The 27,160-nt window shown below is 44.0% G+C and overlaps 3 protein-coding genes across 4 annotated transcripts in view; 2 read left to right on the top strand and 1 right to left on the bottom strand.

Moving 5' to 3' along the window:
* Positions 1 to 9,577, top strand: part of tesk1b (testis associated actin remodelling kinase 1b) — an 18,540-nt gene extending 8,963 nt beyond the window's left edge. The window contains exons 3-11 of the mRNA XM_031850798.1: positions 1,607 to 1,728; positions 1,909 to 1,957; positions 2,405 to 2,551; positions 3,397 to 3,479; positions 5,722 to 5,812; positions 6,089 to 6,172; positions 6,734 to 6,820; positions 7,481 to 7,577; positions 7,673 to 9,577. Coding sequence (XP_031706658.1) covers positions 1,607 to 1,728; positions 1,909 to 1,957; positions 2,405 to 2,551; positions 3,397 to 3,479; positions 5,722 to 5,812; positions 6,089 to 6,172; positions 6,734 to 6,820; positions 7,481 to 7,577; positions 7,673 to 8,760 — 1,848 coding nt within the window. The 3' untranslated portion in view covers positions 8,761 to 9,577. The remainder of the gene's footprint in view (positions 1 to 1,606; positions 1,729 to 1,908; positions 1,958 to 2,404; positions 2,552 to 3,396; positions 3,480 to 5,721; positions 5,813 to 6,088; positions 6,173 to 6,733; positions 6,821 to 7,480; positions 7,578 to 7,672) is intronic.
* A 95-nt stretch (positions 9,578 to 9,672) lies between these two features.
* Positions 9,673 to 14,725, top strand: LOC116385382 (uncharacterized). The gene is made up of 6 exons (XM_031850802.1): positions 9,673 to 10,596; positions 11,054 to 11,223; positions 11,404 to 11,582; positions 12,025 to 12,187; positions 12,835 to 12,959; positions 13,046 to 14,725. Exons 1-6 carry the CDS (start codon positions 10,403 to 10,405, stop codon positions 13,328 to 13,330), a joined length of 1,116 nt encoding a protein of 371 aa, XP_031706662.1. The 5' UTR covers positions 9,673 to 10,402; the 3' UTR covers positions 13,331 to 14,725.
* A 1,072-nt stretch (positions 14,726 to 15,797) lies between these two features.
* pik3c3 (phosphatidylinositol 3-kinase, catalytic subunit type 3) lies at positions 15,798 to 24,395 on the bottom strand. 2 transcript variants are annotated; one of them, XM_031851492.1, is made up of 26 exons: positions 23,988 to 24,395; positions 23,369 to 23,557; positions 22,983 to 23,126; positions 22,688 to 22,817; positions 22,471 to 22,497; positions 21,450 to 21,536; positions 21,109 to 21,204; positions 20,925 to 20,996; positions 20,640 to 20,744; positions 20,391 to 20,483; positions 20,100 to 20,285; positions 19,794 to 19,924; positions 19,234 to 19,315; positions 18,946 to 19,013; positions 18,757 to 18,862; positions 18,508 to 18,624; positions 18,153 to 18,284; positions 17,925 to 18,053; positions 17,684 to 17,753; positions 17,531 to 17,595; positions 17,369 to 17,453; positions 17,201 to 17,275; positions 16,944 to 17,112; positions 16,721 to 16,811; positions 16,437 to 16,562; positions 15,798 to 16,075 (listed from the first exon to the last, which is right to left on the bottom strand). In XM_031851492.1, exons 1-26 carry the CDS (start codon positions 24,050 to 24,052, stop codon positions 16,061 to 16,063), a joined length of 2,655 nt encoding a protein of 884 aa, XP_031707352.1. In that variant the 5' UTR covers positions 24,053 to 24,395; the 3' UTR covers positions 15,798 to 16,060. The 2 variants fall into 2 exon arrangements, with proteins under 2 accessions (XP_031707352.1, XP_031707353.1); XM_031851493.1 differs by lacking the exon at positions 22,471 to 22,497.
* Positions 24,396 to 27,160: the final 2,765 nt, after the last annotated feature.

Genomic DNA, 27,160 nt, shown 5'->3' with positions numbered 1-27,160 from the left:
TGTGTGTGTGTGTGTGTGTGTGTGTGTGTGTGTGTGTGTGTGTGTGTTAATAGCATTACTCGCTGCACTATAGTCTCGTCTCTAATAGGCTTTGTAGTCTGTTTCCATCGCCACTCTGATCCAGAGCCCAGCTCACATTCAGGCCAGTGAGACTTCAGCTCAACACTTCTTACTTCCAGACTTTGACCCTTCACACACTCCCCCCTCCCTCACCCTTTCATTATTTCACTGCACACTCATGCCACTAATGAAGTCCCAACCTGAAAACCCTCCCAAGCCGGTTTGACTTTATTATTAGCTCGAAGGAAATGTGGTTTGCAGTCGGGCATTAAAGGCTGATTGCAGATCCTAAATGCAAACAAGTGGCCCAACAAGCCGAGCTCACAACACATGGTTTGCAACCTGCTATTATTCCCAAGTGTGTTGACATTTAAGTAGGGTGAGGTTTTTGGTGGTGATAACAAATTAATCCTTTTTGATCCCTTGATTTGAGAAATATAAACACATTTTTTTTTTAACAAACCCCTTTTCATTTGTTGAAAGAAATCGGTGAAATTACCAAATACCTGCACCTGTACTTTTGTAGTGCGACATAGCCGACGCTGACGTGCTGAGATGATTTGGATTGCCTTTTTTAAAAGGAAAAATAATTTGATGTCATCTGCATGTTAGCGGCTTAAACCACCACTGTTAGCATGCAGACTTCAATATTCAGTGCTACAGACACCCAGCTGTACTTCTAATGCATGTGGTAGAACTCCAACAATTACAGGGTCGGCCCTTAAACCTGCAAAATCGCACAAAATGCACCAATAATACAGATACACTATATAATTATATATATATATAATTATTAAAAACGTGTAAGTAAAATAAACAGCAGCAGTCCTTTCTTGTTGTTGCATAATGCCAACGGTCTCGCCTTCCCTGACTTTGTATCTAACGCTGGTAATCGGCACATGCAGTACTGAGCTTTCTCACTCCAGACACACACACCCACACACACACACACACTATTATCACACACAGTCAGACGGACTCAGAAACACCTCTGACTCCTTCTCTCTACACACTGCCAGAGATTGTAGTGCTCGCCTGCTGCTTGTGTTTCTTTTCTTTTGGAAGTCAAACTACTCGCCAAGCAAATATGGGGGGGGGGGTCACCATGGTTACCATGGTTACCGTACCAGACGAAGCTAACGCCATAGCAGCGGGTCGAGGAACAGAAGCAGCCGAAATGAACTAAGACACTATGCTGACTTGCATATTTTACATGGCCAGTTTCTAAAAGTACCTGAGTGTTACTCTGACTCAGCGTTCAGCTGCAGTATGTGTTGACTGATGTGGTTCATGTATTTGTAATGATTTATCTTCATAGGTACCGTGCTGAAGGCCTGTTCTGTTTAGCTATAGTTCTGTTACATGTGCTCATGTGTACGTCGATGTTTTTAATATTTTACTTCCAATCCGTTTGTTATAAAAGTGCATGTTCTGCATTGCATCATTTCCTGGGGTTTCGATTTCTACACACGTTACAGAAAACAGTTTTTAAATCCTTTCTCTGACATTAGTGAATCAAAATAAAAACTGTTGTTGTCCGGTCCAGGTGCAGCATCGTGTGTCCGGACAGGTGATGGCTCTGAAGATGAACATCCTGGCCAGCAACAGAGCCAACATGCTCAGGGAGGTCCAGCTCATGAACAGACTCTCGCACCCCAACATCCTCAGGTCACTAAAACATTTGACTCACCACATGCTGTCCTCTCTCTCTCTCTCTCTCTTTCTCTTTCTCTTTCTCTCTCCTCTCCTCTCCCCCCCCCCCCCCCTACCTGGCCATGAAATATATTTGTGCATCTAGAAACTGTTGTTCTCCGTCTGTTGCTGATTGTTCGTGTGCTCTGTTTCCAGGTTTATAGGAGTGTGTGTCCACGAGGGGCAGCTCCACGCCCTCACAGAGGTGAGACGCTCATTAACCTGCTGCGGAGTAGAAGTGCACGATGAAGCACACATTGTGTGTATTTGAACAGCCAACCGCATGCTAGACAAACGGCTCTGCATAAATACAAAACAGTAATTTAAAGCAAATCTTGACACAGGACAGGTTGAAAAGCATTTAGGAGAACTACGGTGGCCCTATCTAGCACTAGTGTTTGGTTTGTCCGCTCTGGGCTAATGTAGAAACATGGCGTCCGGCTCCGTGAAGAGGACTCCTTATGTAAATATAAGCGTAATGTAATGACTGACGGTAACATTCATGTGGCTAATTTTAACAGCACAATCTTACAGTTAATTACTGCGAGAAATGAGACTTTATGTCCCAGTTTTATTAATATTTAAGCAATTACAAAAATGGAATGAACTCCTAGTTAATAATGAACTCTTTTTGTTTATCCCGATGATCCAGTACATAAACGGCGGTAACTTGGAGCAGCTGTTGGGCAGCGATGTGTATCTGTCGTGGAGCGTGCGGATCATCCTGGCCTTGGACGTCGCCCGGGGACTGCAGTACCTGCACAGCAAGGGCATCTTCCACAGGGACCTCACCTCCAAGGTGACGACACAAACACACACGCGTGTCGGTGCCGGTTTACAGCACACACGCATCACCGAACATCAGGGCAGTCTGCTCGTAATGTAGCGATGCGTGCGTGTTACAACACACTGCAATTACTTATGGATGCACACAAAGACTCCAATACATAGAGGTTCCAACAATGAGCGTCTTAAAGGCTTTGCCGGTGCGTCACAGATCTTGCAACTACGTCAACAAAAAGGATCTGTGGGAAATGTTGCATTTTGGATGCCAGCATGGTCTTTAGCAGCAGACGGCTAATGCTGATGTTGTGCTAACATAAAATGAGGTCCTGACTCGCAGGTAGACCTCAAAGAAAGGAGATGAAAGTTAGATATCAGCCTGATGACAGTGAAGTAAAACATGGAGATGAAGTCTACAAACAACAACATATAAAGCGGTAAAACATTAAAAAAGATGCCATCTATTGTTTATATTTTATAGATCGAGTGTCTGAAATCTCAATTTACAAAGTCTACAAAGGAAATGTTGACATGCTGGAAACAGTTGGCTGTTAGCAAATCATTGTGGTTAAGTTGACGTGGTGAAATAATCACTTCATAGAGGAAAATGGCTCAGAAACCGTTTCTGTTTATCTCAAGCGAGGTGGAAACATCAGCAGTTCTGCTTTAATATGTCTCCTAAAAAGCCTTCTCAGCAAATGAAAAAGCACTGCACAGTAACCTCTTCAATCACTGTGGAAATACACACAAAGGGCCACAGGCAGCCATATATATATATATATATATACTGTATATAGGAATGCTCACACACACATTTAACAGCAGTAATGGTGACGTGTGACCTCTGACCCCTCTGTGCAGAACTGCCTGGTGCGCTGGGAGGGCTGCGTGTGCTCAGCCGTGGTGGGAGACTTGGGCCTGGCGGAGAAAATCCCAGATTACAGGTCAGTCCGTTCATCAGAACTTCTATCAACACTCTGTGATGAGATGAGTCACGCTCAATAAATCACATTCCTCCACTTCTCTCCGTGTCGTACGTTTCCCTCGGGCCGTATCTGTCTGAGATAAATGTCTCCCACAGTTTCCCTTTTCTCTCCGATGAGACGCGGTCGCACACACAAAGATGCATTACTCACACACATCAGCACAGCCAGGTTTTTCCAAAGTTTGCATAAGGCACATGATGCCTCCTCATCGAATGTTGTGCCCCCCTTCTTTTCCACCACCACTCACTGTTTGGGGAACCTTTTATTAACATCGTGAAGCGTCATTTCAAGGCGTCCACGGACTCGCTGCTCCTCTGTGTTCACAGCTGTGCATTTTTTTTTTTAATATGCTTTTGACATTTATGTGGCGTATTTTATTCACCGCCATCAATTCGGTGCTTGTGCTTGACTGTAAATGACCAGCGGAGTTACAGCTATCGAGTTTTACTTTCTTCAGCTGGTTCTCCAGTGACCTCATATCTCCCTTAACGATGTCAAATTCTTGAAGGCGAAGAAGGAAATGGTGAAAGTGTTGGTCTGTAGAATATAAAGTAGCAGTGTTCATTGTGACTTATCGTGTCGTGCAAATGAAACTCTCCAAAATGTAAAATGGGGGAAATAACAAAGATCTCCAAAATTGGAAAATATAAAGTTTATCAGCTCCAGTATGAAAATATTTGCATCTCTAGTTCTGGATTTTGGTGGATTTCCATGCCCTTAAATATCGACTGTAGCCACTTTAATCAATAGAAATGAGTCTGTTATCACTCTTCTCACCCTAACCCACACACGCACACACGTGTGGACACACGGTTACGTCCCGTTAGCTCCCCATCCCCGTCCTCCTCGCTCTATCTGAAGTCATTTAGTGAACACATGACTCTCGCTGACATGAGACAGCTGCCACTGTAACCTGGCCTGTGTGTGTGTGTTGGCTCTGTTTGTGCCGGCCACCTTTCATGTTTACACAAGTCTTTATGTCACTGCTTTTTGACGAAATGAGTTGTGTGCATGTCCCTTCAGCTACAAACAAAGCTAAGAAGTTGATATTGTTCACCTGAGTGTTTGTCAGTGTGTGTTTCTTTGCAGGCCTGCAGCTTTCACACACGAAGCCTCTGTTTGCTTTAGCGTCTGTTTCAACAGCAGCTGGTGAATTGTGCTTCCTTCCTTTGCAAGGTCATGTTTGCGTTTATATTTTAGTCAAACACTGTTGTATCCTGTAGCGGAGTGCTGACAGTGAATGAGTGATGTTGACAACCCTTTTGAAAAGTTTCTGTTGGATCGCTACCGCTGTCCGTGTGGAGGAGGGGAGGGGAGGACATGAAGGAGAAGCACTCCAAATAAGGTCAAACTATTCCAGTCCTTTTTGCTCTTACTGGATCTCTGCTGCCCCTCGTATAACAAGTCCTTCCTCTGGTGTCGGTACTGTTTTCTGTTCAGCCGTTTTCCCTTCTGCACTCGCTCTGTTTTCTCCTTTCTGTCGTTCTACTTCTCCAAACGGTGTTTACGTTGGGAGTCACGACCGTTTCGGCTCCTCATCTTTCCCCTCTGCCATCACTTCCCTCGCTGTGTTTTTTGTTTTTTTTTGCAGTATCATAACCCACAGTAGCAGATGGAAATAGCACATAAAGGAAGTGTGTGTGTGTGTGTGTGTGTGTGTGTGTGTGTGTGCACTTGCACATTCTTATGTTCCTTCCTTTTTTATTCAGCTAAAGTTGCTCAACAATATCTCCACAGAACATCAAAACACTGCTTCTTTTTCTTTTTTGGATACAGAGGAAGTGCACACAGCCGCACTCACAGAGCCGGGTTTCACCTCATAAGACCTCTCTCTGCCTCTTGATTGGGCTCCGAGTTAATGAAATGGAGCGTGGCGCCTGCTCTACCGGATGTTCTTGTCCGACCGTTTGCTTATCCGTTTGTCGTCATCTCTGTGAAGTCTGAAAATGAGCAAACACGTATCTGATAAAGCTGTTGAGCCCGTTGATTATTAAAGCTGTCTGTTGACTGGGCGTTTGCTTAATCTATTGTTTCAGCTTTATTGCCTTATCCCAAGTTATGATTCTGTTATATTATTAAAGTAACATTATTCTCCAAATCATCACAAGATCAGGGCAGCAATCTCATGAGAGCCTCGAATAAGTGCTGGTTTAACATGAAGCTTTCCTCTCTCTGTTTCTCTCCTCTTCTGTCTCTGCAGTGAGGAAGAGGACCAGGAGCCTCTGGCTGTCGTCGGCTCCCCCTACTGGATGGCCCCGGAGGTGCTCAGAGGGGAGGTGTATAATGAGAAGGTACTGACAACGCCGTCTTCATTACCTTTCAGCTGCAGGTTGTTGCAAGAGTTCAAGGTCCACAGCGGGTGTGATGAAAGCCAATCAATTAAAAGCCAGTTCCCAGGAATTGAAGTCGAGCAATAAATATTTAATAAATATAGTTATTATGTGGAAGGCAAACAGGGATTTAGTTATGTAAGAGGTGTCTGGTGTCGCTCCCTGTTTTATTTGATCTCGTCTTTACCCCTTGGATGTGTAGCTCTCTGTGATCGACTCGTCTTCCTGTCTCTGCAGGTGGATGTGTTTGCATACGGGATCATCCTGTGTGAGACTATTGCGAGGATACAAGCCGACCCTGACTTCCTGCCCCGCACTATGGTACAGAGTTGTCGTCAATAATATTTCCTCTGTTCCCTTATCATCACGTTCTCATCATCTCATGCACGTCTCGTGTCACAGAGCCCTTTAATATATCATTGCATGAATAATGAAACCATTAATGATAATGTACAAGTCGAGGACAGCTCCTGTATTCACTGACAGCCTGAAGTCTGTCAGTATTGTGAAATGTTGTGCAAGCAGCAACAGTTTCCCCATTTCAGAGATGATTTTAAAAAATCTTTTCCATTTGTAATCTAACTGCTGATCGTCATCTTGAACAAACAGGAAGCTGACTTTCTTATCTTGACACATTTGCATGTCCCTAAAAAGCCTCAGTTAACCCAAACTGAAAGCCTTTAAAGTTAAGATGAGGACATTCTCCCCCTTGTGTCCATTTACTAGTACTGCACTCTGCTGTCTGTCACTACTAGCTCACCTAAACACTAAACCGATGGTGGCGTAACCATCGGGTGTAATGGGACCGTTTCCTTCTTAGGTCACACACGGACATGAATGTAAATTCTTGTGTATTTTTAAAACATTTGCGTTTTTGTACAGGACTTTGGTTTGGATGAGGTGACCTTTCAGGAGATGGTGGGAGACTGTCCTCCTGACTTCCTGGAATTGGCCTTCACCTGCTGTAATGTAAGAAACACACACACACACACACACACACCCTGCCTCCTCTGTTTTTTGTACTGTTCCCGTCTTTTCTGCTGGGTCAGCTGTATCATCAGCCTATTTCTGCTCTATATTTAGTCAGAAAGTCTGAGGAAGTTGTCTGCTCAATTGTAGGTGCATTATGGTCATGTACATTACAGTTCAACAGCCCCAAATAACTACATCCTCCAAAATGATATACAGCTGAATCAACACATTATAACCATTCATTTATTGCAGGACTGTGATATATTACTGTACTGGTTTTAGATCGGTGTACAAGGTATCTACAGCGTCGCTTGGGAGAAGAAAAAGCAGCTTTTGCTTCGCCTCTTTCATACCAGATTCCAGATTTAGGTGGAGCGTTGTTCGTTTATGCTTAATGATCCGGTCATGTTTGAACAGAGAGGTTGTAGAGCGTTCTGTAACCTGTGTTTTAAATGCTTGAAAGCCATATTTTTAATGGGCTAACGTCATTAGAGGTGGCATCCATCAGTCTTCTAACGTCCAAGCCAGGTTTACGTCTCCTCAATTGCTTTTAATAAAAAAAACTGCTGACTAGATCAAATCGGTCTTAATTTTGCACTGCAGCTTTTATCTTTCCTTCGTGCTTTTGTTCAATCTGTTGACTTTTGTTTCTGTCAGATGAATTCAAAGCTCCGTCCTTCCTTCTCCCAAATCGCGGTGGAGCTGGAGAGGAGACAGGCTGAGAAGAAACAGAAGGCCGAACAAACAGTCAAAGGTGAGTCATCGATTCTGTGTACTTGTCGGCGCCAAATGCTAAACGTGTGTGATCCTGCAGATTAATAAGTTTCACTCACTCTTTTTCTTTTAAAGCGGTTTCTCCAGCAATTGGCCCTTTGCGAAGGCGCTCCCTCTGCATCCTGTCAGATCCTCGCCTCTCCCGCAGCAAGTCTGACATGCTCCACCCACCGGACACGCCCCCCTCTGTCACCGCAGCAACTCCCGCTCGCATCAACCCCTTCTCTCTGAGGGAGGACCTCAAGGGGGGCAAGACCAAGCTGTTCGACACGCCCAGCAAGTCCGTCATCTCCCTCACCTTCACCCTGCCCCCTCTACCAGACTTCGACGAGATCGACAGCTGCGAGCTACCGAGGAGGCACCGGCGCTGCCACTCGCTACCGTGTACGCCTCCTCCGCACCTCACATCGGCGCCGAAGACGGTCCTGACCGAGGAGTCCACGACTGAGCTGGACAGCGAGACTAACGGAATGAGTGAAGAAGAGAGACTGTTAGAAGAAGAAGAAGAAGAAGAGGAGAAGGTGATCAGGGAGGGGAGTGGGACTGATTCTGGTCTTCCTCTGTCCCTTGAGCCCCTGTCGCTGGACCAAGAGGAGGAGGGTGGGGGTGAGGAAGAGCCCATGGACTGCACCAGCTCCCCGAACACACAAGACAGCACTTCATCTCCTTGCTCCGAGCTCTCCCCTCCTCCGGCCCACTCCTCGACTCCCATCCAGTCCTCCATCCCTCCCTTCTCAAACGGCTGGGGGTCGGCCATCTCCAACGGGCCCCCGTGCCTGCCTCCCCTCTCTCATTTGGACAACAACAACGTGGTCATGAGTCGACCCGTGGGATGGAGCGACACCACAACGAACGACAACGGTTACCACTCCCCTCCCGGCGACCCTGCCGGTTCGTCCCCGTTCGGCTCCGGGAGCAGACACTCTCTGGACCAGGAGGAGGTGATCTCCTGTCCCGGCTGCTGCCTCGCGGGCCTCCGCTTCCCCTCGGTGTGTTTCAGACCCCCGCCGCGCAGAAACCCTTACAAGAACTTGAACGGGGACCACGCAGCCTCACGTGGGCTGCTTTGTCCGGCACCCAAGGGCCTGGCGCCCTCTCCTACCCCCACAACCACCACCACCAGCCTGGAGCCGGCACTCGCCTTACCGGGGGCGCAGACATAAACATCTAAACACCAAATACACACAGAAAAGATGGTGAGGAAGCTCTTCCCTGGACATTAAGTGGGTCTTCTTAGAATTTGCACACATTTTAACGCAGCAATACCCTGCTTATTTTCCAGACACACTTTACTGAAACACACTCCAGGCTGACTTTCTCTATGAAAGCTGTGGGACAAAGAACCGGTGTCTTTGCTGGCACATTGTTGCACGTCGCCCTCTGCTGGGCTGAGGGCGACGTGCAGACCTGACTGATGATCGGCAATGTCCAGAACCGTTCAGCATGTAAACACTCCACTTTGGGGCCCAGTGGGTTGGACCCTGTATATTCACAGATGTTAAGATTCTCATGACTGATGATGATGATGATGATGATGCTGAAAATGAGGAATGTTAAGCTTAGTATTATTACTGCTGCAATGATATTTGATGTTTGGTGCTGTTATTGAATGAACAGGCAGTTTTGCTTTAATGTATTTAATTATCAAGAGGGTGTGTGGTGCACTGCTGGACTGTGTCAGTTTGTGTGTAACATGGACAAATGTGAGTGCGAGGTGGATTCATCGTGTGTGCGTGTGTGTGTGTGTGTGTGTGTGTGTATAAAGAGTGTGCTGTACACCGTTCTTTTGACCATTTTGTTGCTGTATGATCTCTATTGGCCCTTCAGGTCGCCTGGTTAAGCACTTCAACTGTATTACTGTTGTTAATAAGGAAACTGTTTGTTATTATGTCTTTTTGGAATGAATGGTCAAAGACCTACTTAAGAGATGTACAGATTCTTATTATTTAAAGATGGCATTGAATAAAATGATAGAATGCAGTTCTCCTGACATGTATCCGCTTTTTTACTTTTTTAATGGCCGTGCGAGATCCAGACTGACATCTCAACTGTTTAATGGATTAGTATGAAACATTGAGATAGCCATGGTGCCCGGATGATGGATTGTGAGGACTGTGGTGATCATCACATGACTTTTCCTCACCGCGAGGTTGACATTTGTGGTTTTAAGGGAAATGTCTGGGCAACATTTGGGATGGATTATTTTCTATCTGTGATATAACAATGTAAAAAATTTCATATTCAAAATAGTGTCACATTTTCTGGTAAGAAGACAAAAGTAAAAGTAAAAATGGGACAGTAAAACATTGTCTATAACTAAATATATATTTAAATCATGAAACGAGTTAATGTTCGGCCTGTAACCGTCTCAGTCTCTCAAACTTCTCGTCGTCCTCTAAGTAGATTACAGCCTTTCCAGCTCTCTTGACAAAATCACCGTCCTTCAATTGAATCCTCATCTCTCCACCCCTTCCACCTCCCTGCTAACTTCAGTCTATCACTCTCCCTGCAGCTTACTGCATCTCCTCCTCAGTGGGGCTTTACACCTTGTCTTGCTCCTGAAAGGAGTCCGTCGCCTACAGCGCTGTGCGGTACAGGCTGCGTTTAAGACCATCACCATCTCACTTGATCCAGATCACCAAGTTGCCATGAAGACACCAGGCGTGACCACGGTGGGATTGGGGCTGTGTGTCGTCGCCCTGCTGATCACTGGTGAGCTCTGAAGTTAATATCTAAACTGTTTTTATTTGACTTCTCTGTAGCTGTTTTCTGTGTTTTCTGCCATTCCTTCCTCTGCAAGAGCTCATGCTTGCAAGTGTTAACAAGCATCTGTGTGACGGTGCTATTTTGGTGTATGTGTTTGGTGTCAACCTCCCAGGGTCGACTGGATCAGTCTGCTACACTGCTGTGAAATCACTGGACTTAGGATGCCTCCTGCGGTGGGATTGTCCCCATGCTAGTCCTAATACCACCTATACCGTGCAGACAAAGACTCAAGGGTAAGTCCTCCTGACTGTGTGTGTGTGTGTGTGTGTGTGTAAAAGAGAGACAGACAATCTTGTTAGTTCTTACGTTTTCATTTCGTTGCTACAAATCTGTGTGGGATCAATAACAGTACATTTTATTTGTATGTTAGATCATTAAATGTGGACACTACTTTAGGTTTAGTGCTGATTATAATAAGACTACAAAGTTATGGTTTGATAAGAATTTCTATTTGACTTTTAAAGCAACAAGCGCCATGTGCATTTCACACAGGAAGGGGAATAAATTGCCAGTATATCGACATAGATGATACTTTTTTTCAAACGGGGACAAACAAGATTTTGTAGTTTTATTTGCACATTTTACATTCCTCTACATCAAATGCTGTGCATGTGAAAGCCTGTGATTGGAGGATAGTATATTTCATGCACATGCTTTTACATATATGACTGTGTACTCTTGTGTGTACAGGGACCCCTGGCACGACGTACCGTGGTGTGTTTGGATCTCGTCCCACAGTTGTGACGTCTCGCACGCCTTCTCAAACTTTGAGCTGTACAACATGGTTCGTCTGGGCGTCCACCTGAGCCCCATCTCCACCGTCTGGATGAAGCCACGCAAGTTTGACTACAGTGACTTCAGTCAGTGAGAGTCTGCAGTTCCTGCAATACAACAGTGTAATAAACCTGTGCACAGAGAGCCTGCAGGTCCCCCTCTCTCTGTTGCACTTGGTTTGAAATGGTTTCTTTTAAAAGTACAATAACCTTTTTTTATGTTAAATATGAAAATGAACAGCCTCTCTTCTTTCCCCACTCCTCCAGCTTTCAGTCCTCCCTCTGTCTCGGCCTCTTTGAAAGACGACCAGCTGCTGGTGAAGGTGCAGTTCCCCTGTGCGGCCAACAGGAGGTGCTCTCTGGGGAGGTGTTGTCCCATCTCTGAACTGATCGACCCGTGGACCACAGTAACTGTGTACAACAAGCTCAATCAATCAGAGTACCAGGTCTGACATGCTTTTTGTTATGTTATTGATATATAAAAATATCAATATTTTTATATATAAAAATATCAATATTTTTATATATAAAAATATCAATATTTTTATATATAAAAATATCAATATTTTTATATATAAAAATATTTTTATATTGATATATAAAAATATCAATAACCGGCATATCTATTTACAAGTCAGGATTCTCATTGGGTAAACAAACGTTCAGTGTTGCACTGACATGCTCCGGTAAAAATGTAAACAACGGTTTCAATTGTTCCATCCAGATTGAAAGATCAGTCAAGTTTTGTGTGTGATTGTGATGCCATCCTTCATGCTAAACATGACGAGGTGGTGAAATGCAAAGGTCCCCCCCCCAAATCAGCTCAGTGACGGTGGATTGCTTCTACATTTTGAATCTCGATAAGCCGAGTGCTTTGTGATCCTGCAGAGCCGCACGGTTTGGACCCAGGAGGTGGTGTCCCATGTGGAGTTCTCTGGTTTGGCTCCAGGTCAGAACTACTGTGCTGTGGCCAACTTCTCCTTCCCGACCTTCTCCATGGCTGCTTCCCCGAAATCTGCCCCTCAGTGTGTCGAGACCGTTTCCAAGTCAGGTGGGAGGAAAACTGAAGACGAATCTTTTTAAGCTTTGAGGCCGTTAAATCCTGTCATGACCTTTTAGCATCTACCTGAAGCGCCCTTAAGTTTGAGCACAATTTAACCTTAAGAGGGTAACGAGCAAGCACAGAGGACGTGATAGATCATGTTAAGAAAACATCTTTGTTTGCTACAGATCCCCGAAAACATCACACCATAATTGTTTGAATGTTTTTCAGGAAAAAAGCAAAATGAGAATGATGATGCCCTCTAATATTGCAGATCGTATCGTAGTTGTAATATCACTCAAAATAATCGCAATTAAGGTTTTTTTTTTTTTTCAAAATCATTCAGCCCTTAAATTTAAAAACTATATCTGAATTTCTCACTCTATAAAGACATGCAACATCTTCTCAAAGGTGGGAGTGATTTCCCCACTGCATTGGGTCGGTTCAGATGATGCTGAGAAATGTTCAGGACTTTGTGCAGAGTCCAAAGGGTCTCTGGCTCATTCTGCAGCCTCACTGGGGATTCATCTTTTTCACCCTGTGTGTGTGTGTGTGTGTGTGTGTGTGTGTGTGTGTGTGTGAGAGAGAGAAGTTCTGCAGTATTAGTGTTTGTTGGGGCAGCGATTTGTTCAACCTGTGCTGTGTTTTCTCCTCAGGACTGCTGCCTGCGTTGTTTCTGGGAATCGGGCTGACGTCTCTGCTGCTTTTTCCACTTCTCACTGTGTTTCTGAGAAGACCGAGCGAAACGGAACCAACCGCTGAAAGTCAACCCAAGATTCCGGTGTTTTATTTTGTGTTTTTAATACAAAGTCCACTGCCTCTAATGACCGATTTTTAATCTTCATTTTTTTATTTCCTTTCATTGAGGCGCCCGTTCACGATCCAGTATCTTTGCTGCCCCTCGCCTCGGTCCCTATCGACCCTTGTGACATCCACCTGGAATTTGCCGACGACCAAATCTCCATAGCATCCTCCTCTAACCAGGACCAGACCTCGACACACACCGGCGATCCTCTCCGTCGAGACCCCAGCTCAGGTGCAGCGTACTGGGACAGCGGAGGGATGAAGCTGGAGCTGGAGCCAGGACCCGACAAATGGAGACTGACAGATTTAAAAACTGAGAGCCAAATTACTGTGAGTGTTGCTCTTTAAAGGTATGTGCCAGTGGGGGGGTCTGAAGGGCCATGATCCCTTGCCATGCTGAAACGTCTTTGAGCAAGTTAATGGATCCCTTCCAGCTCTGGAGATGCTGTTCCGTACTTGACCTCTGACATTTCCTGCGGGGCCTTGAATGCCGTCCATGACCCAATATTGAGAGCCACCAGATGACCTCTCACTTGTAATTGTGTTTAGTGGCGTCTGCCATCAAGTGATAGAAATGTGGCTCCCCATTTCAAACACGTAAGCACGTTCCTCTGACTGTTTGTCCGATATGAGTCAGAGTATCGACTGGTGAGTGAGAATCACCAATGAAGCGGAAATAGTTTATTGTAGTTTACATGTCCAAAAGGAGCTGTTTTTCTGTGTATGTACAACTGATTCAGTGAAAAATCTAAATCTGGTTGCGGTTCTTCCCCCTCTGCCTCTTTGTGCTGAGGTCCAGCGACTCTCAATTGGCCCGTCCAAACCATAAGCTTCATAAACAAGAACATCTGACCCCCCACATGCCGCAAACAGCTCCTTCATTCTGCCCCCGCCCCCTCTCCCAAGGAGATAACAGAGCTGCCTCTTACCCGTGACCGACACCTCATCCTGCCTCCCGCATGAAATCAAAGAAACATCTTGACATCTCGCTTTTCTGCCTTCTGTTTTGCTGGTGTTGCATTCTTTCCGCAACATTGGGGAGCATTTGGGTTTTTGGCCATCCGGCGTTGTTTGTTTCCCCTCTCTACCTTTTCCAGAGTCCACAGAGACCTTGGGGGTTATCCAAAGCTCCATGTATACGCCAGTGTGTATGGCTTTTATTTATAAGCTTGGTGCTTATTTTGCTTGTGGACAGATGATTAATGTATGAAGCAAGAAGCTGGCGTGTGCAAATGAGCACCTGACTACACAACGGTGGAGCTGATACATGGTCGGCCATTTTTTCTTTTCTTTTCTGCTATTTGCAGTAGATTCTCTGAAAATGATCCACTTATGTGGATTTCATTTAGCTTAACTTTTGTGTGTGTTTTCTGATGCGACTCTGTTAGGCTTGTTTCTAGTCTTGTTATAATTGTAGATCATGATTTTTGCACTTGAAATTGACTTTTTATATCGGTGATAGAGAGCAGCAGGTTTTTGCCAAGACTGTGTAACTACTGACTGTAAAGCTGAAAGGTAATGTATAAGTGGATCACAATTATGTTCAAATTGTTATCGGACTACTTCTAATTAAAAACAAGTAAAACTCTAAATTGTGTTTTTGACAAGTTGCTCATTTCTTCGTCAGCCAACGATATTACTGATTATTTCAAATCATTATCTGCAATTTTGTTTGTTACCAGAGTCCAGTGTATTCAAAATGTACACCTCAGACAATATAACATTTTAGCAGTTAACACATATATACATATATTACTTTTTTCGACATGCAACATGAATGGGAGACCAGACGAGTTAAAAGTAGTAAATACAGACATTTATTTAAAGAACACATGCACTAAACAAATCGGCGCCGAGATCACTGTTCAAAGTCTTTATAGCTGGCGCTCCCACAAGGCTAACTTGTGGCCCATCAGCTGAAGACGGAAACAGACAGCAAGAAGCATACGGACCCCTAGTAGAAGGGAGTGGTGATCACACTATACTATCACTTTTTCATGATTTCTTTCGACAGGCTCTATGACTTTTTTCGACATGCTATACTAGGCTGCAACATGAATGGGAGACCAGACGAGTTAAAAGCCATAGTATAGCATGTTCGAAAAAGTCATCAAGAAGTCATATTATAGCCTGTTTCTGTCTTTCAGGTTGTTGCTCGTCAGCTGATGGGAGCGCCGGCTAAGACTTTGCCTGACAAGGCTGCGGATTTGTTTTGTTTAGTTCATGTGTTCTTTAAATAAATGTGTATTTACTACTTTTAACTCGTCTAGTCTCTCATTCATGTTACGTTTAATTCTATGTCCTGCAGTGAATGTTTGTGTGCACTCTGAGTTCTAGGGGACCTATATAAGCATGTTGAAAACAGTCATGAACCTACTAGTAAGCTCACTGTACCTTTTTAATAAATGCCTGATTAAAGGCATTTTAAACCAGATAAAGCTTCATTGTTTGCTGCAGGTGCCTAATTAAAACATTTTGTTCTCTGCAGTTTGTTTCTTTTAAAGTTAATCAGTGGCTGCATATAAAACAAGAGAAAACAAGGAACCCACCCGTCAGAATAGAAGATATTGTAGGAAATGTATAATTTATGCTTAAATTAATGCGCTCCGCTTTCCATGTGTGGCAGGAAATGCTTAGTCACTCGCTCTGTGACTCACCGACCCTCCAGGGGCTCGACTGGTTTCTACCCCCAGCGTCGACGGTACGACCGGCCACAGATGGTCAGCAATGCTCAATTAAGAAACATGTCGCGCGCCATGAACGCTGCATAGCAGCACGATTTTGGGCTTAAATGATGGAAAAATACACAACTCACTTGTATCAAGTCTTTTATTTGGCCATACATTTCAATCATTTAATAATTAATATACATTATATATACACATAAGCAAACAGAGCACCATGTCCTTGTTTAACCATCTTGCAGTAAAGGTTGGCAGTGCATTCTTGGCCTTTTTAACAGTGTCATTGGGTTTCTTTCAGTCTCTCACACATACACGGCATCAGTCGAGTCAAAGCAATATTATCATGTGCTCCTGCTGCAAAAGGTTCGATGCAGTTCAGCCTTCTTTGTTCTGCTCATCTGCGCCAGTACTGAACAGTGATGGGAACAAAGTTCACACTTATCAAACAAGAAATACTTAGGATAATTGAGTAGTGACCGTGAAGTGAAGCAGAACAGCTGTTCCATATAACTGGATCTGAAAGCTATCACCAATTTGGTGGTTCTTGATTTAATTTGTCATTTTTTAATAAGCCACAGCTCAACATGCAGACATGCGTGTCTCCCTTCTGGCAGTTAAAGTAAATACACAAACGCTGTTGAAATATGCTTCTTGCACACCAACTGGTCGATCTCCGACAGCCAGAAGCTCCTCACAGCTCTAAATAGACAGATATCATTACGCTGTGGCTCTCTTTGTTTTAAGTATACTGTGCCTTCGAGTAAACATACCTGAGCAAACTTGTGTATCTGCTCGACCACAGCAGCAAAGAGAGCGCCCACGCTCTCATCGATCAGACTCTGCATGTAATGGACGGCCTCCTCGTCAGACAGGTCCAATCTGAACTTGTCCTGCACCTGAAAGGAAACATGAAGAGGTCCATTTTAAACACTGTTCAAGATATACCGGCGTAATTACTTGGCTCCATCTAAAGTGATAAATGACACCCCCCATCAATCTGGAGCGACATCTAAACTCCACTGAAAAAAGTATTTCTTGGTATCAACAAACGTACCTTCTTAACGGTCTTGTCGGGCTCCAAGGCGATATCAGGAATATTGGCATCCACCATGAGAGAGAACAGATTCAGGATCAGGTTGGAGTATCTGAAGGAGGAAAGAAGGACAATGTTATTTCAATAGTTCAACTTCAGTGGTAATGGAAGCACTAAACCAACCATATTAAAAAAGGCTAAAAACATGACTTCGGTTTGTTTTCTCGTGTGTCCGGCCTCTAACCTCCTGAGGTGCAGGAAGGCGGTGTAGCACTGCTTCCTGAACTCCTGGTACTGCTCGCTCTGCATGCCTCCCATCCCCTCCACCATCTCCTTGCTCAGTTTCATAGGCGGGGGCAGCGGTTTGGGGTCTCGACCCAGGATGTAGCCGAAGTCGATGTGGAAGAGCTTCCCTGGATGAAGAGAGGAGATAACGTTCTGAAAACTGCTCCGTGAAAGAGGACATTAGTAAAGCGGTACCTACGAGCCGTTTGCCCTCACCGGTCTTCGTCAGCAGCAGATTGTCCAAGTGTCTGTCTCCCACTCCGAGGATGTACGTTATGACACAGTAACCAGCTGGAAGGGTGCAGTGAGAGAGGTGATTAGACTGGTTTTCTGCAGGTAGAGCACACCAGCAGATTAAACATGGCGCTGTTAAATCGGACTCACCGCAGCTCTTGACGTAGGTGTCCATCACCTCGGAGCTGATGCCGTAGGGTCCCTTTTCACTCGGCGCATGCTTCCTGAAGAAGCTCTGTTGAAACAAACCATGTGAATAAAAAGGACAGATGACGTTGTTTTGCAGCTTATTGTGATCATTTCTCTGCTCACCTGGATGTTGCCTTCAGTAGCCAGGACTTCAGCAACAGGAACAGACTGAACAAACTGCATGAAACCTGGAATAAGAATAGAATACTTTTAGTTAGGCTGAAAGAATGGTTTTTTTTTTTATATGGAGCCGAGTGATGAGTCATGACTTCTCACCGTGCTTGGTGCTGGTGGCCAATACTTTGTAAGGTGTCAACTTCAGGTCCAAATTCTCCTTCCTCAACAGCTGGAAGCCAAAAAACAATATATATATATATATATATCTTTTACAACATTACAGAAAAAGCTGACAACTGAAAATAAAATAAAACCCAAAGCGATCAACGACTACAAGTGGTCGGTAGTCTAATCAAATCAAACTAAAACCATCAATAAACCAGTTTAAGAGTAATCTTACTTTGTCCATGAGCGAGATAATCTGAAGGATGAGCTGATCCTGCCTCAGATCGTCTCCATGTTTGAAAATAACTGGGTACATGGCTCCATCTTCAGCCTTGAAGATCAGCTTAGCTGGCATCAGAGCGCTCTGCCACACACACACAAAGGGAAAAGACTCATGAACAATGTGTTGCACAGACACTCGTGATAAAGTGATTTGTGAGGATGAAAGTTACTCTTTCTGTACCTTGAAGAGCGTGGCGGTCTCGGGGACGATGCCTCTGATCCTGATCTGAGGCTCCAGAGGAAGCGGAATCGGCTCGATCTCCGAGAGATTCACCTTCTCGTTGTCAGCCAGCAGCGCCTGCAGCCGCTCCGTCTGCAGACACACACGGGGAACGCTGCCGTTAACACAACTCAGCAGGGATCAGTGTGCTCGTGGGCCGTTTCAGTTAGAAGCAGAATCAATGAAAACAGCACACATGAAGGAGAAAGAGTGTCCATGTGAGTGAAACAATAAAATATGAAAACACATGCTGCATCATTTAAATAGATAAACTCAGACAGAATAGGTTTAGCATGTGTAGGTATTCTGTTGTAACCTTCTTCTTGCGGTTTCCGCTCTCCCTTTGCACGGCTTTCATCAGCTGCACCAGTCTGTCTACGAAGGTCTGCTGGGAAGCCAACAGCGACCGCATCACCCTCACGCTCTTATCACCCTGGAGGGAACAGGAAGTGACAAAGAAAAACATATATAGTTTGTGTTGTAGTTCAGTTTGCTGCAGGACCTCAACAGACAGTGCTTTAGTGACGCAGACACGAATCAGAGTGAAAGATAAAAGCTTCCTGACCTTGAGTAAAGCCTGACTGAACCTCCTCATGACGTTCAGGTACATCTCGTGAGTCTTAGGATCTCTCTGCTGGGTGTCCTGATCCTCACACTCCACAATCACGTACCTTAAGAAGACACACAGGTTGTTATTCTGAAAATCATTCACCCGTCTGCAAAACCTAAGTTGACTTGACCTGCTGCTACTCACCAATACAAATAGTTGGCAAGTGTGGAGTTCTTGCAAGCACGGGAGATGAGAAATGTGCACAAGTCTTGCTGCAAAGAGATACAGACACAAGAAGATGTTCATGCAAAGCTGAAACGAACATATTGTGTCTTTTTTTAAGCCTGCGTCTTTTCTGGAACAAAATTACATTTGAAATTTCTGGCACAATTCTGTGTTTCAAAAACTGGTGGTTGTCCATGTGCCATGTGGGGATTGTCAGTTTCTTTTCTGCTCTAGTTTTCTTTTCAGGGACATTTTTGACTTCCTTACCTCGACACTCTCGCTGTCGGCCGCTTCCTTGCCTTTCTGCGTGGCAGTGGAAGGTCCAGATGTGCCAGACAGGATCTGGGAACTACAGAAAGAGTAAACAAAAAACAATCAACAGTCAGAGAAAATGGAAATGAAAACTTTCAGGGCACTTTTAGTTAAACTGATGAGACGCTGTGTTCAGTGTGGACTGTTTTTGATCGTCAGAGCTCTGGCCTCCAGATTCTGGCCAGAGCTCTACAGAGCGACGCCAGTAAAACCATAATAACCTAAGAGTTCATTACGGCTCCTGAAAGGAAAATAATCAAAATTCTGCAATGTCGAAAATACTCTCCCAAACAGTGAGAACTTCTGGGTTAAATTTAGATCCAGGCCGTAAAAACAAAACAGGGAAAAAAAAATCCCTGGAAGTACAACAACCGTTCTGCTTCTCAGTGTCATTTTTTTGACACAACAACAGAACCTCCACATGTGTCTCGCTTCTGTCCAAGCTGCTCGTAGTGATGACTTATTTACGATCCACAGACGGAGTAGCAGTTATAACTTCTCATCCAAGTACTGACCTGTCCAGTGACGAGTCATCTGAAAGTCCCTGGCTGTCTCTCCTGCTGCCGGGCTCCAGGCCGCCCTGAATGTCACTGAAGTTCTCGTACTTGAGCGCCTGGACCAGCTGGAGAAGATACATCAGTAGGTCCTAGAGGAAGAGGACACGGCAACAATAATGCCAAAGAGGTTATTCACAAAGTACTTCATATTTGGAATTCAAAGCTCAGGTTTGAAACAAGTTTTATACACACAGAGAGTCTTCATCATCCACCCACACAGGTATACACTCCTAGTGACCCCCCCCCGCCCCTCAGTCCTCCTACCTCATCGTCTGCCTGCTGCAGGCGTGCCACAGCGTAGCGTCTAACTGTGGGGTTGCTGAACTGGGAGGACAGCAGCTCCAGGGAGTCCTCCACATCCATCGGCCTCCACTTCCCCAGCAGCTCCAGAGCCTGCTTGGCCTCCTGGGGCAGATCCCAGTTGACACACTTGAGGAACTTTGTGAGGGCCTGCAGCGAGAGGAGGAGGAGGAGGGGGAAGCAAGAGAAGAGGATTGAGACAGGAACTTCTGCAGACTTGGTTACGGTGGAGCAGAATGTAAGAAACACACCCACCTTCTCCTGTGTGGTGAGGTAGTATCTGAACTTCCACACCAGGTCCTGTTCTTCAGAGCTCAGCTGCTTGGTTGGAGGGTAGCTCACAATGATCTGTTGGTGCACACAGACACACACACAGGTTTGTGTAATAGCAGACATGGTAAAGAATTACCCAGGGATTCTACATAAATAAACTTGTTTTCTTTTCTACTCTCAGATTCAACTACATGTGGAGAGTAAATAAAAACCAGACATGTTGTTGCTTACATTAAGCTGGTCACGTGTGGCAGCGTTGGGCTTCAGGTCGTGATCTGAGGGCCCACTGCGGAGGCTACGAGCCAGTTTGTGATGCTTGCTCTCAACCAGGTTCTCCTGTAGAAAGACCATGAATTGAAAAACACTGCATATATAAATACATACACACTATAAATTAAGCATGCTACATTATTGTTTTATTTTACATGAAATTCACATAATGCTAAACCAACAATAGACATCATAAATGCATTTTTTCCAGAGTGTAAGCGGGTGTATTTGCGTGTGTCATCTCACCATCCCCATCTGTGGGTCAGGGACTTTGACGATGTCGCAGCTGGTGAGAACAGGCGATGCATCGTCTCCATCCTGAGTGGGGACAGAGTGAAATACACCAATCAGCCGGCACAGTTTCCAGTGATATTCAGATTACACTCTAAAATACACCTCCTTACAAGCATTTAAATGTAAAAAAAAATACCTTTTCATAATAGACAATACTGTATTCCTTGTCATTTGTTTTGACACGGGGAAACTCCACCATGAGGTACATGAAGTTAGAGCTGCGCTTCTCGCTCTGCAGAAACATACATGACGAAAAACACTTGAATTCAACTCAAAAGACAACAGTTAGTTAAAAGACTACTGTGAAAACATTCGTGCATGACAAAGAAAACACAAATGTCAACCTCATGGTGGCGCTAGAGGAAAGGTCAGAGGATAATCAAAGTCCTTAAGATTTGTCCTCTCTACAAAACGTCATGTAGCTGTGGAGTATATTTCAGTTTGGAGCTAAAGGTTCTTTGTACACAGTGCACTCACCTCGTTGATCATCTCAATCTCTCTGAAGGTCAGACGGTCCAGCCAGTCTACCTTCACCATGTGGCCCTGTCGGTGGGCCTTCGTCAGCTGGATGGAGAGAGAGAGAGAGAAAGCGAGACAGAGGAGGAAGAGACAAAGGTTTACCAAAATACAACAAAATAATGGAGGTTGAGGTTTCAGCATGGTGGCTGATGTGCAAACAGCTCAACCAAATCATGCACAAATCCAGTGGCAGCAGCCAATCCAGCATCGCCGGACACACACACGCACTCAAGCAGCCAATCCACTCGTCGGTCAGTGTGGGTGTCGGGAATGTAAGCACATATTTGGCCACGAACAGAAAGCCCACAAGTCAGCTGGTTAGAATTAGTGCTCTTTACAACAACACATGAACTGGTAGCAGCCGAGGAAAAAAAACGTTGGCTGTGATTAAGTCAACTGCACTCAGGATTAATGGATAAAAAGTAGGAATCAATTTATTCATTTTTTAAAAAAAAAAAAACAATCCAATCACATGACGGTAAAATTAAATCCCTGACGCTTTCCACTAAATATTCCAAAAAAGCTGCAACAAGTTGACAAACATAATTTTCTTGTGTGTCCACGTGAACAAGAAAAGCATGCACACACTGACAGGAAACACACACTGACGTACGGCAACAGCAGAAAACCTAAAAACGAATGCGTGTGATGCTCTCAAGAACGCAGCCGTACACCTCGATAGACAAGTGTTCACACCAAAATCTGGGTCAACGTGTATTTGTAAAAGCACTGAATGGGTTTACACAACATATGGGTTTTCCCACACAGAACAATGCAAAGTGTTCAGGGATTTAAACAGACAAAGGAAGTATTTTTAATCGATAATGGGAACCTCCCTGACACAGTCTGAATTGTTCTAATGTGGCAATCCTCATTTAAGGAGCGATACAAGTGGTTTGCAAACACATCTGGACCGAGGCCTTCTTCACACACATACACATTCTGCATTGGCAACACTAACTCCTCCACTTGTACTCACATCACCGAGTACCTCCAGGTCAGGCCCCTGGAACAGATGATGGTATAGACACCACTTGGTATCGGTGGGGGTTTCTTTTTTACCAACGCACACACACAGTGTTTCTTGTTCACCCTCCATCATCATATCTCTTTCCCTTTTCATCTCTTTTAGTCATTAAGTCACACACACACACACACACACACTTAACCCTGTCCACCCACATACGGTGTTGTACCTTGGCGAGTCTGCCCATCTGGTCCTCCGTCAGGCTGCTGCTGGTGCGTCCCGGTGTGGTGGTGGGCTCTCCTCCATCCCCCTCCACACCCGGCCAGACCTTCAGGTCATGCATCCCTTGCCGGAACATACTAGAAGAAAACAGGAGTGTGTTTTACTCCTCACATATCAATGTGTCATCTCACAAAGTGCAGCTGTGAGGTGAACTCAAAGCTGCTCTTTCAACCTGGTAGCAAAACACATTGTTCTATTGTGTCGGTAACGAACCAGAAGTAGTAGTGCGATGTCAGACTCACCCATATTTGCCAAACAAGGTGACAGTGGTTCCCCCAACGGGGACGGCTCTGCCGGGCCCGTAGATGTCCCACACTGTGAGAGCGACCTGGGCACTTTGGGGAAGGTCTGGGTACTTGACCGGCAGCCGCAGCCACTCGTTCCAGCTGCGCAGGACAGCAGGAGAGAGGAAGAAGGAGATAAGGAGATAAGGGTCTGAGGAAGTGATATGCAACTCCAGGAAATTTGCTTGTACTGGAGGGAGTTTTGTATCTTTTCAGCTCTGAAGATGGTCAAATAAATAAACAGGGCACAATAGGGGAGATGGTTTTTGGGGGTAACAATATTCTCATAAGCATTAGAGAGAAGAGAGACGAGAGCAAACACAAAGAAAGAGATTCACTCTCACTTCCAACGTGTGCTGAAGGCTTTGTAGGAGGTGCGAACAGGCAGGGCGAGAGGCTTTCCTTCAGCAAACACCTGACAGGTGACGTAGAGGTCTGAGCAGTTCTCCTGGTAGAGGCCAGAGAACCGCAGCATCGGGTCTTCGAGCAGGGCTTTGTAGCTCTTCTGCTCTCGCTTCCCCTCTAAGCTGCCTCTGGAAGAGCAGAAAACACAGACAGAGTGGGGCGGTCAGGAAGGAGAGAAACAAATATGTTGATACCGATGTTTTCAAGGGTGCTCCAAGTTGTTCCCTCACAAATAAGTCTCAATAATACAACAGGCAACATCAATTTTGCAACACATTTTTTTTTTGTAAAAGGCCAAACTGTTTCAGTACAAAGTCAGACTACATCTACAAACTACTCTTAACACCTCGTTCTGGGATTTGTGATAAATGTGGACATTTACTTAAATGTTTGATTTGATAAACAGTTTGTTATGACATGGTTTAGCTAAATATAGACAGTGTCTTTACACACACACACACACACACACACACACAGCATCCTGTCACAAGTCACACGATAGATTAGTTACACTGCTTGAGCAAAAACCTAAAGATTAACGTCCAGTACAAAACTTACATCTTAAGTTGAACGTTGATGTCCAAGTCACAACTGTAAGCATAGTTGAATTTATCAGTGTCCATCCTCCGACGAGAAAACACTCAATTTTAACCAAAAACCTGACGACTTCAACATGAAATCCCGGACGGTTATAACGAGACTTTGGGAGCAGTTGGGTTTGCGACAAGGCCTCAAAAACACTCCTCCGAAGCCCGTTTAAACTGCTGCTCGCGCGGACAGTTACCTCATCAGTCCGTTCACAAGTCTAAACAGATACCTTTGAGTACCTGTATTCACGGTGATGACATGTTTTTAACGGCTGTCTCACCGGGCATGATTTGGATGTTTTCTTAGGTAGCTACACAACAGAGCATCAGCCAAAAATCTACCGTCAGGCCAAAGTAGTCGAGCCTCGATGGAGTAGGATTGATAAAACCGAGCAGGGGATCGCTGTGTCGTGTGTTGATTAGTCGATCCTGATTGGACCAAGAAGGAAGTAGAAAGGGGGCGTGGTTTATAGCATGCTTATTAAAGGCACAGTGCACCCAAGAGTGTAAAAGTTGATAAAGTATTATTTTGAGAATATAATTGGCGCTCCACACCACGTGATCGTGGTCCTGAGCCACATAAATAAATAAAATAAAAATATAATAAATATTACGCTATATATATTGTTGTTGTTTTTTAATTTTCCCAGTCAATACAGTATGACAATAACATGTAACAGTTTATAAGCAACTTTACTTGATGTATACATGCCTAAATAATTGATTGGAGACTTAAAATCAATTGGTTAAAAGCTACATCTGATCCATTAACCATTAATAATATCACTTTTTTGGTAACTTTTTTTACAAGTATTTTGGTTATAAAATATATTAACATGCAGCTGTATGAATATGTTATGTACATTTAATCATTAAGGATAACAAAGAAAGACATGAATAAATTATGGAGAAGCTATTATGTTTCAACTATAGAATTGTGTTTCTAAAGCCAGTCAATTTGTATTTATACATTATTTTTTTTCATTTTGTTTGCTGTTGCCAGAGCCTTTGCAAATGTTTGCAAAGTTTGGGAGAGTACACACATTTTTGTACATTTTGTACATTTTGCATTTCATTTCAACTGTACTTTTGGTATACTATAGGTCAAAATTGGATGGGATTTATTTGTTTATTAAAAAGCAATTAATAGTGCTACTAATTGCAAATCAGACAGACCTTTGTATGGTATCAGAGATGTACAATACCCTGTTTGCTACTAAAATGAAAGAAAATACTATGCAGATAAATTGAAGCACAACATTTTAGGTAATGTGAGGCTATAAATTAGGCATTCTCTTAAAATGTGCATAGTACTATGTATGTGTATGATTAATCATTTGCTGGAATTGACATATATTCATAGAAATATGTAGACCAATTATATAAAAGAAAAACTGTTTTACACAGGAGTTTACTGGCCTCTTGCAGTGCAGTTTGTCTCTATGGAAGATATTTATCGACTTTGAAGAAGTCCCAACAAACGCAGCCCTTTGACCAAACACGATGACAGCCCCTCGAACTTTCAAACAGAAAGTTCTCCCCAATTAAAACACACTTGTCTCCAATTAAGTGCATATCCGTGAAGGGCAACGGGTGTGTGAGAGGAAAATCCTCATCTTTTGTTTTGATGAGGTCCTCCCATTTCATCAACGCTGACGACAAACGGTTGTCAAATCAGGGTGTGAACTCATCGCCAGGGTGTTGTATGGGACCCACAGGCTCTGAAGAGGTCAGCACCACCCGAGTTGAACTTATGGAAGAACATCTGCCGTTAAAACTGCTTCCATCCTCTGAAACAGCATCTGAATCAAATATATTGAAGGAAGAGGAACTGACCTCTGACATGCTCAAACCAGCTCTGCTTACAGGTGTTAATATTTATATAGTTACCTGTATATTTCTCATTTTAATGACAACAGTACTTGAACTCCAGCAAGTCTTCATATAAACGACATACAGCTTGAGACAGGCAACCGTGAGTCACTGATGAGGGAGGCTTATCAACACTCTCCGACTATTGCGGAGGTACCAGAGAAAAGGCACGTTAAACATCATGTTGTGAGGCCCCGGGGCCTCTTGTGAGACGAGTTTTCCTATGATCTCTCACATCAGACAGCAAACAACTGGGAGAAGATGAGCTAATGTACTGTTGGCCCAGGCAGCTATACTGCGCTGCGTTGTCAGGTCAGATTCAATTTTATATTTTTAAGATAACACAGAAATGGGCACGCCTGCACAACAACGTACTGTAAACTAGATTCCAAAGGATAATGGATTTTTGGGTCTGATGCAGATATTTAAATCAACGATATAAAGGCCAAATAATGTACACAAGGACAAGTATTTAAGTTATGAGAGTAATGACATCCTGTGGTAAAAAAAGGTTGGGACAGAAGTACAAAAGTGTATAAAAGGTCTAAAAAAAATACATTTATTCTATTCACAAGGTCCACTTATTTGGTTTTTCCATTTCTTTCAGCCACATCTCATAACCTTTTGTCAGTGGATGAAGATCATGGGAGACATTGCTGAAAGCTCCAGAAAACCAATGGTGAATTATTGCTTTGACAACATTTTAGTCCACATCTACAAATCAACTTCTGTTGAAACTGTGCATTAAATACTTTTTTCTATATTACTTTAAGCATCGTTTCTCTGCAATATTGTATTTTCATTATTATTTACTATTATACTAAAAATCCAATACCGTCTGATAATATCGATCCTCTGATATGACGGTTGAGCTCAACAGAAGAAGTTGTATATATGATATTAAATCTAATACATAAATACCATTGTAAGTCTTTGTAGGTGTCCATCATTCCTTTGGGGTTGGACGGTTGGACCCGCATGAGGACACAGACTGCAGTTAACGATGTGACATCATACCTCATCATCACACATGAGATAATCCTGCTGAGGTAGACTGAGGGGTCAGAGGTGACAGCGGGCCCCTGCAGCAGAAATGTGTGCAGACTATAGTGTGTATCACGAGATGGGTGAGAAAACCAACAATGTCTCTGAACTCTACTGGAGGGACGAACATCATTTTCCCAAAAGAAGATAAGGTAAGACTTTTAAAGTGGTTTGAGATCTGGGGACTGCTAGTAATTTACATGATGTTCATACTCATCAAACCCTTCA

Source organism: Anarrhichthys ocellatus, unplaced genomic scaffold, assembly GCF_004355925.1.
Source record: "Anarrhichthys ocellatus isolate YVR2014 unplaced genomic scaffold, GSC_Weel_1.0 scaffold11, whole genome shotgun sequence".
NCBI lineage: Eukaryota > Metazoa > Chordata > Actinopteri > Perciformes > Anarhichadidae > Anarrhichthys > Anarrhichthys ocellatus.
Note: the sequence above shows the minus strand (reverse complement) of the source record. Positions and strands in the feature narration are given on the sequence as shown.

Bases quoted from the DNA above. Each gene is read 5' to 3' on its own strand.
- pik3c3 (XM_031851492.1), bottom strand. From the start codon at position 24,052: ATGGACACTGATAAATTCAACTATGCTTACAGTTGTGACTTGGACATC. The intron at 20,286-20,390 runs GTGGGTGTGTTT...CTCTCGCTGCAG, and splicing joins ACCTCACCACACAGGAGAAG to GCCCTCACAAAGTTCCTCAA. The intron at 16,563-16,720 runs GTACGTTTGTTG...GTTTCCTTTCAG, and splicing joins CCGACAAGACCGTTAAGAAG to GTGCAGGACAAGTTCAGATT.
- LOC116385382 (XM_031850802.1), top strand. From the start codon at position 10,403: ATGCTTGCAAGTGTTAACAAGCATCTGTGTGACGGTGCTATTTTGGTG. The intron at 11,224-11,403 runs GTCAGTGAGAGT...CCACTCCTCCAG, and splicing joins GTTTGACTACAGTGACTTCA to CTTTCAGTCCTCCCTCTGTC. The intron at 12,188-12,834 runs GTGGGAGGAAAA...TTTTCTCCTCAG, and splicing joins CGAGACCGTTTCCAAGTCAG to GACTGCTGCCTGCGTTGTTT.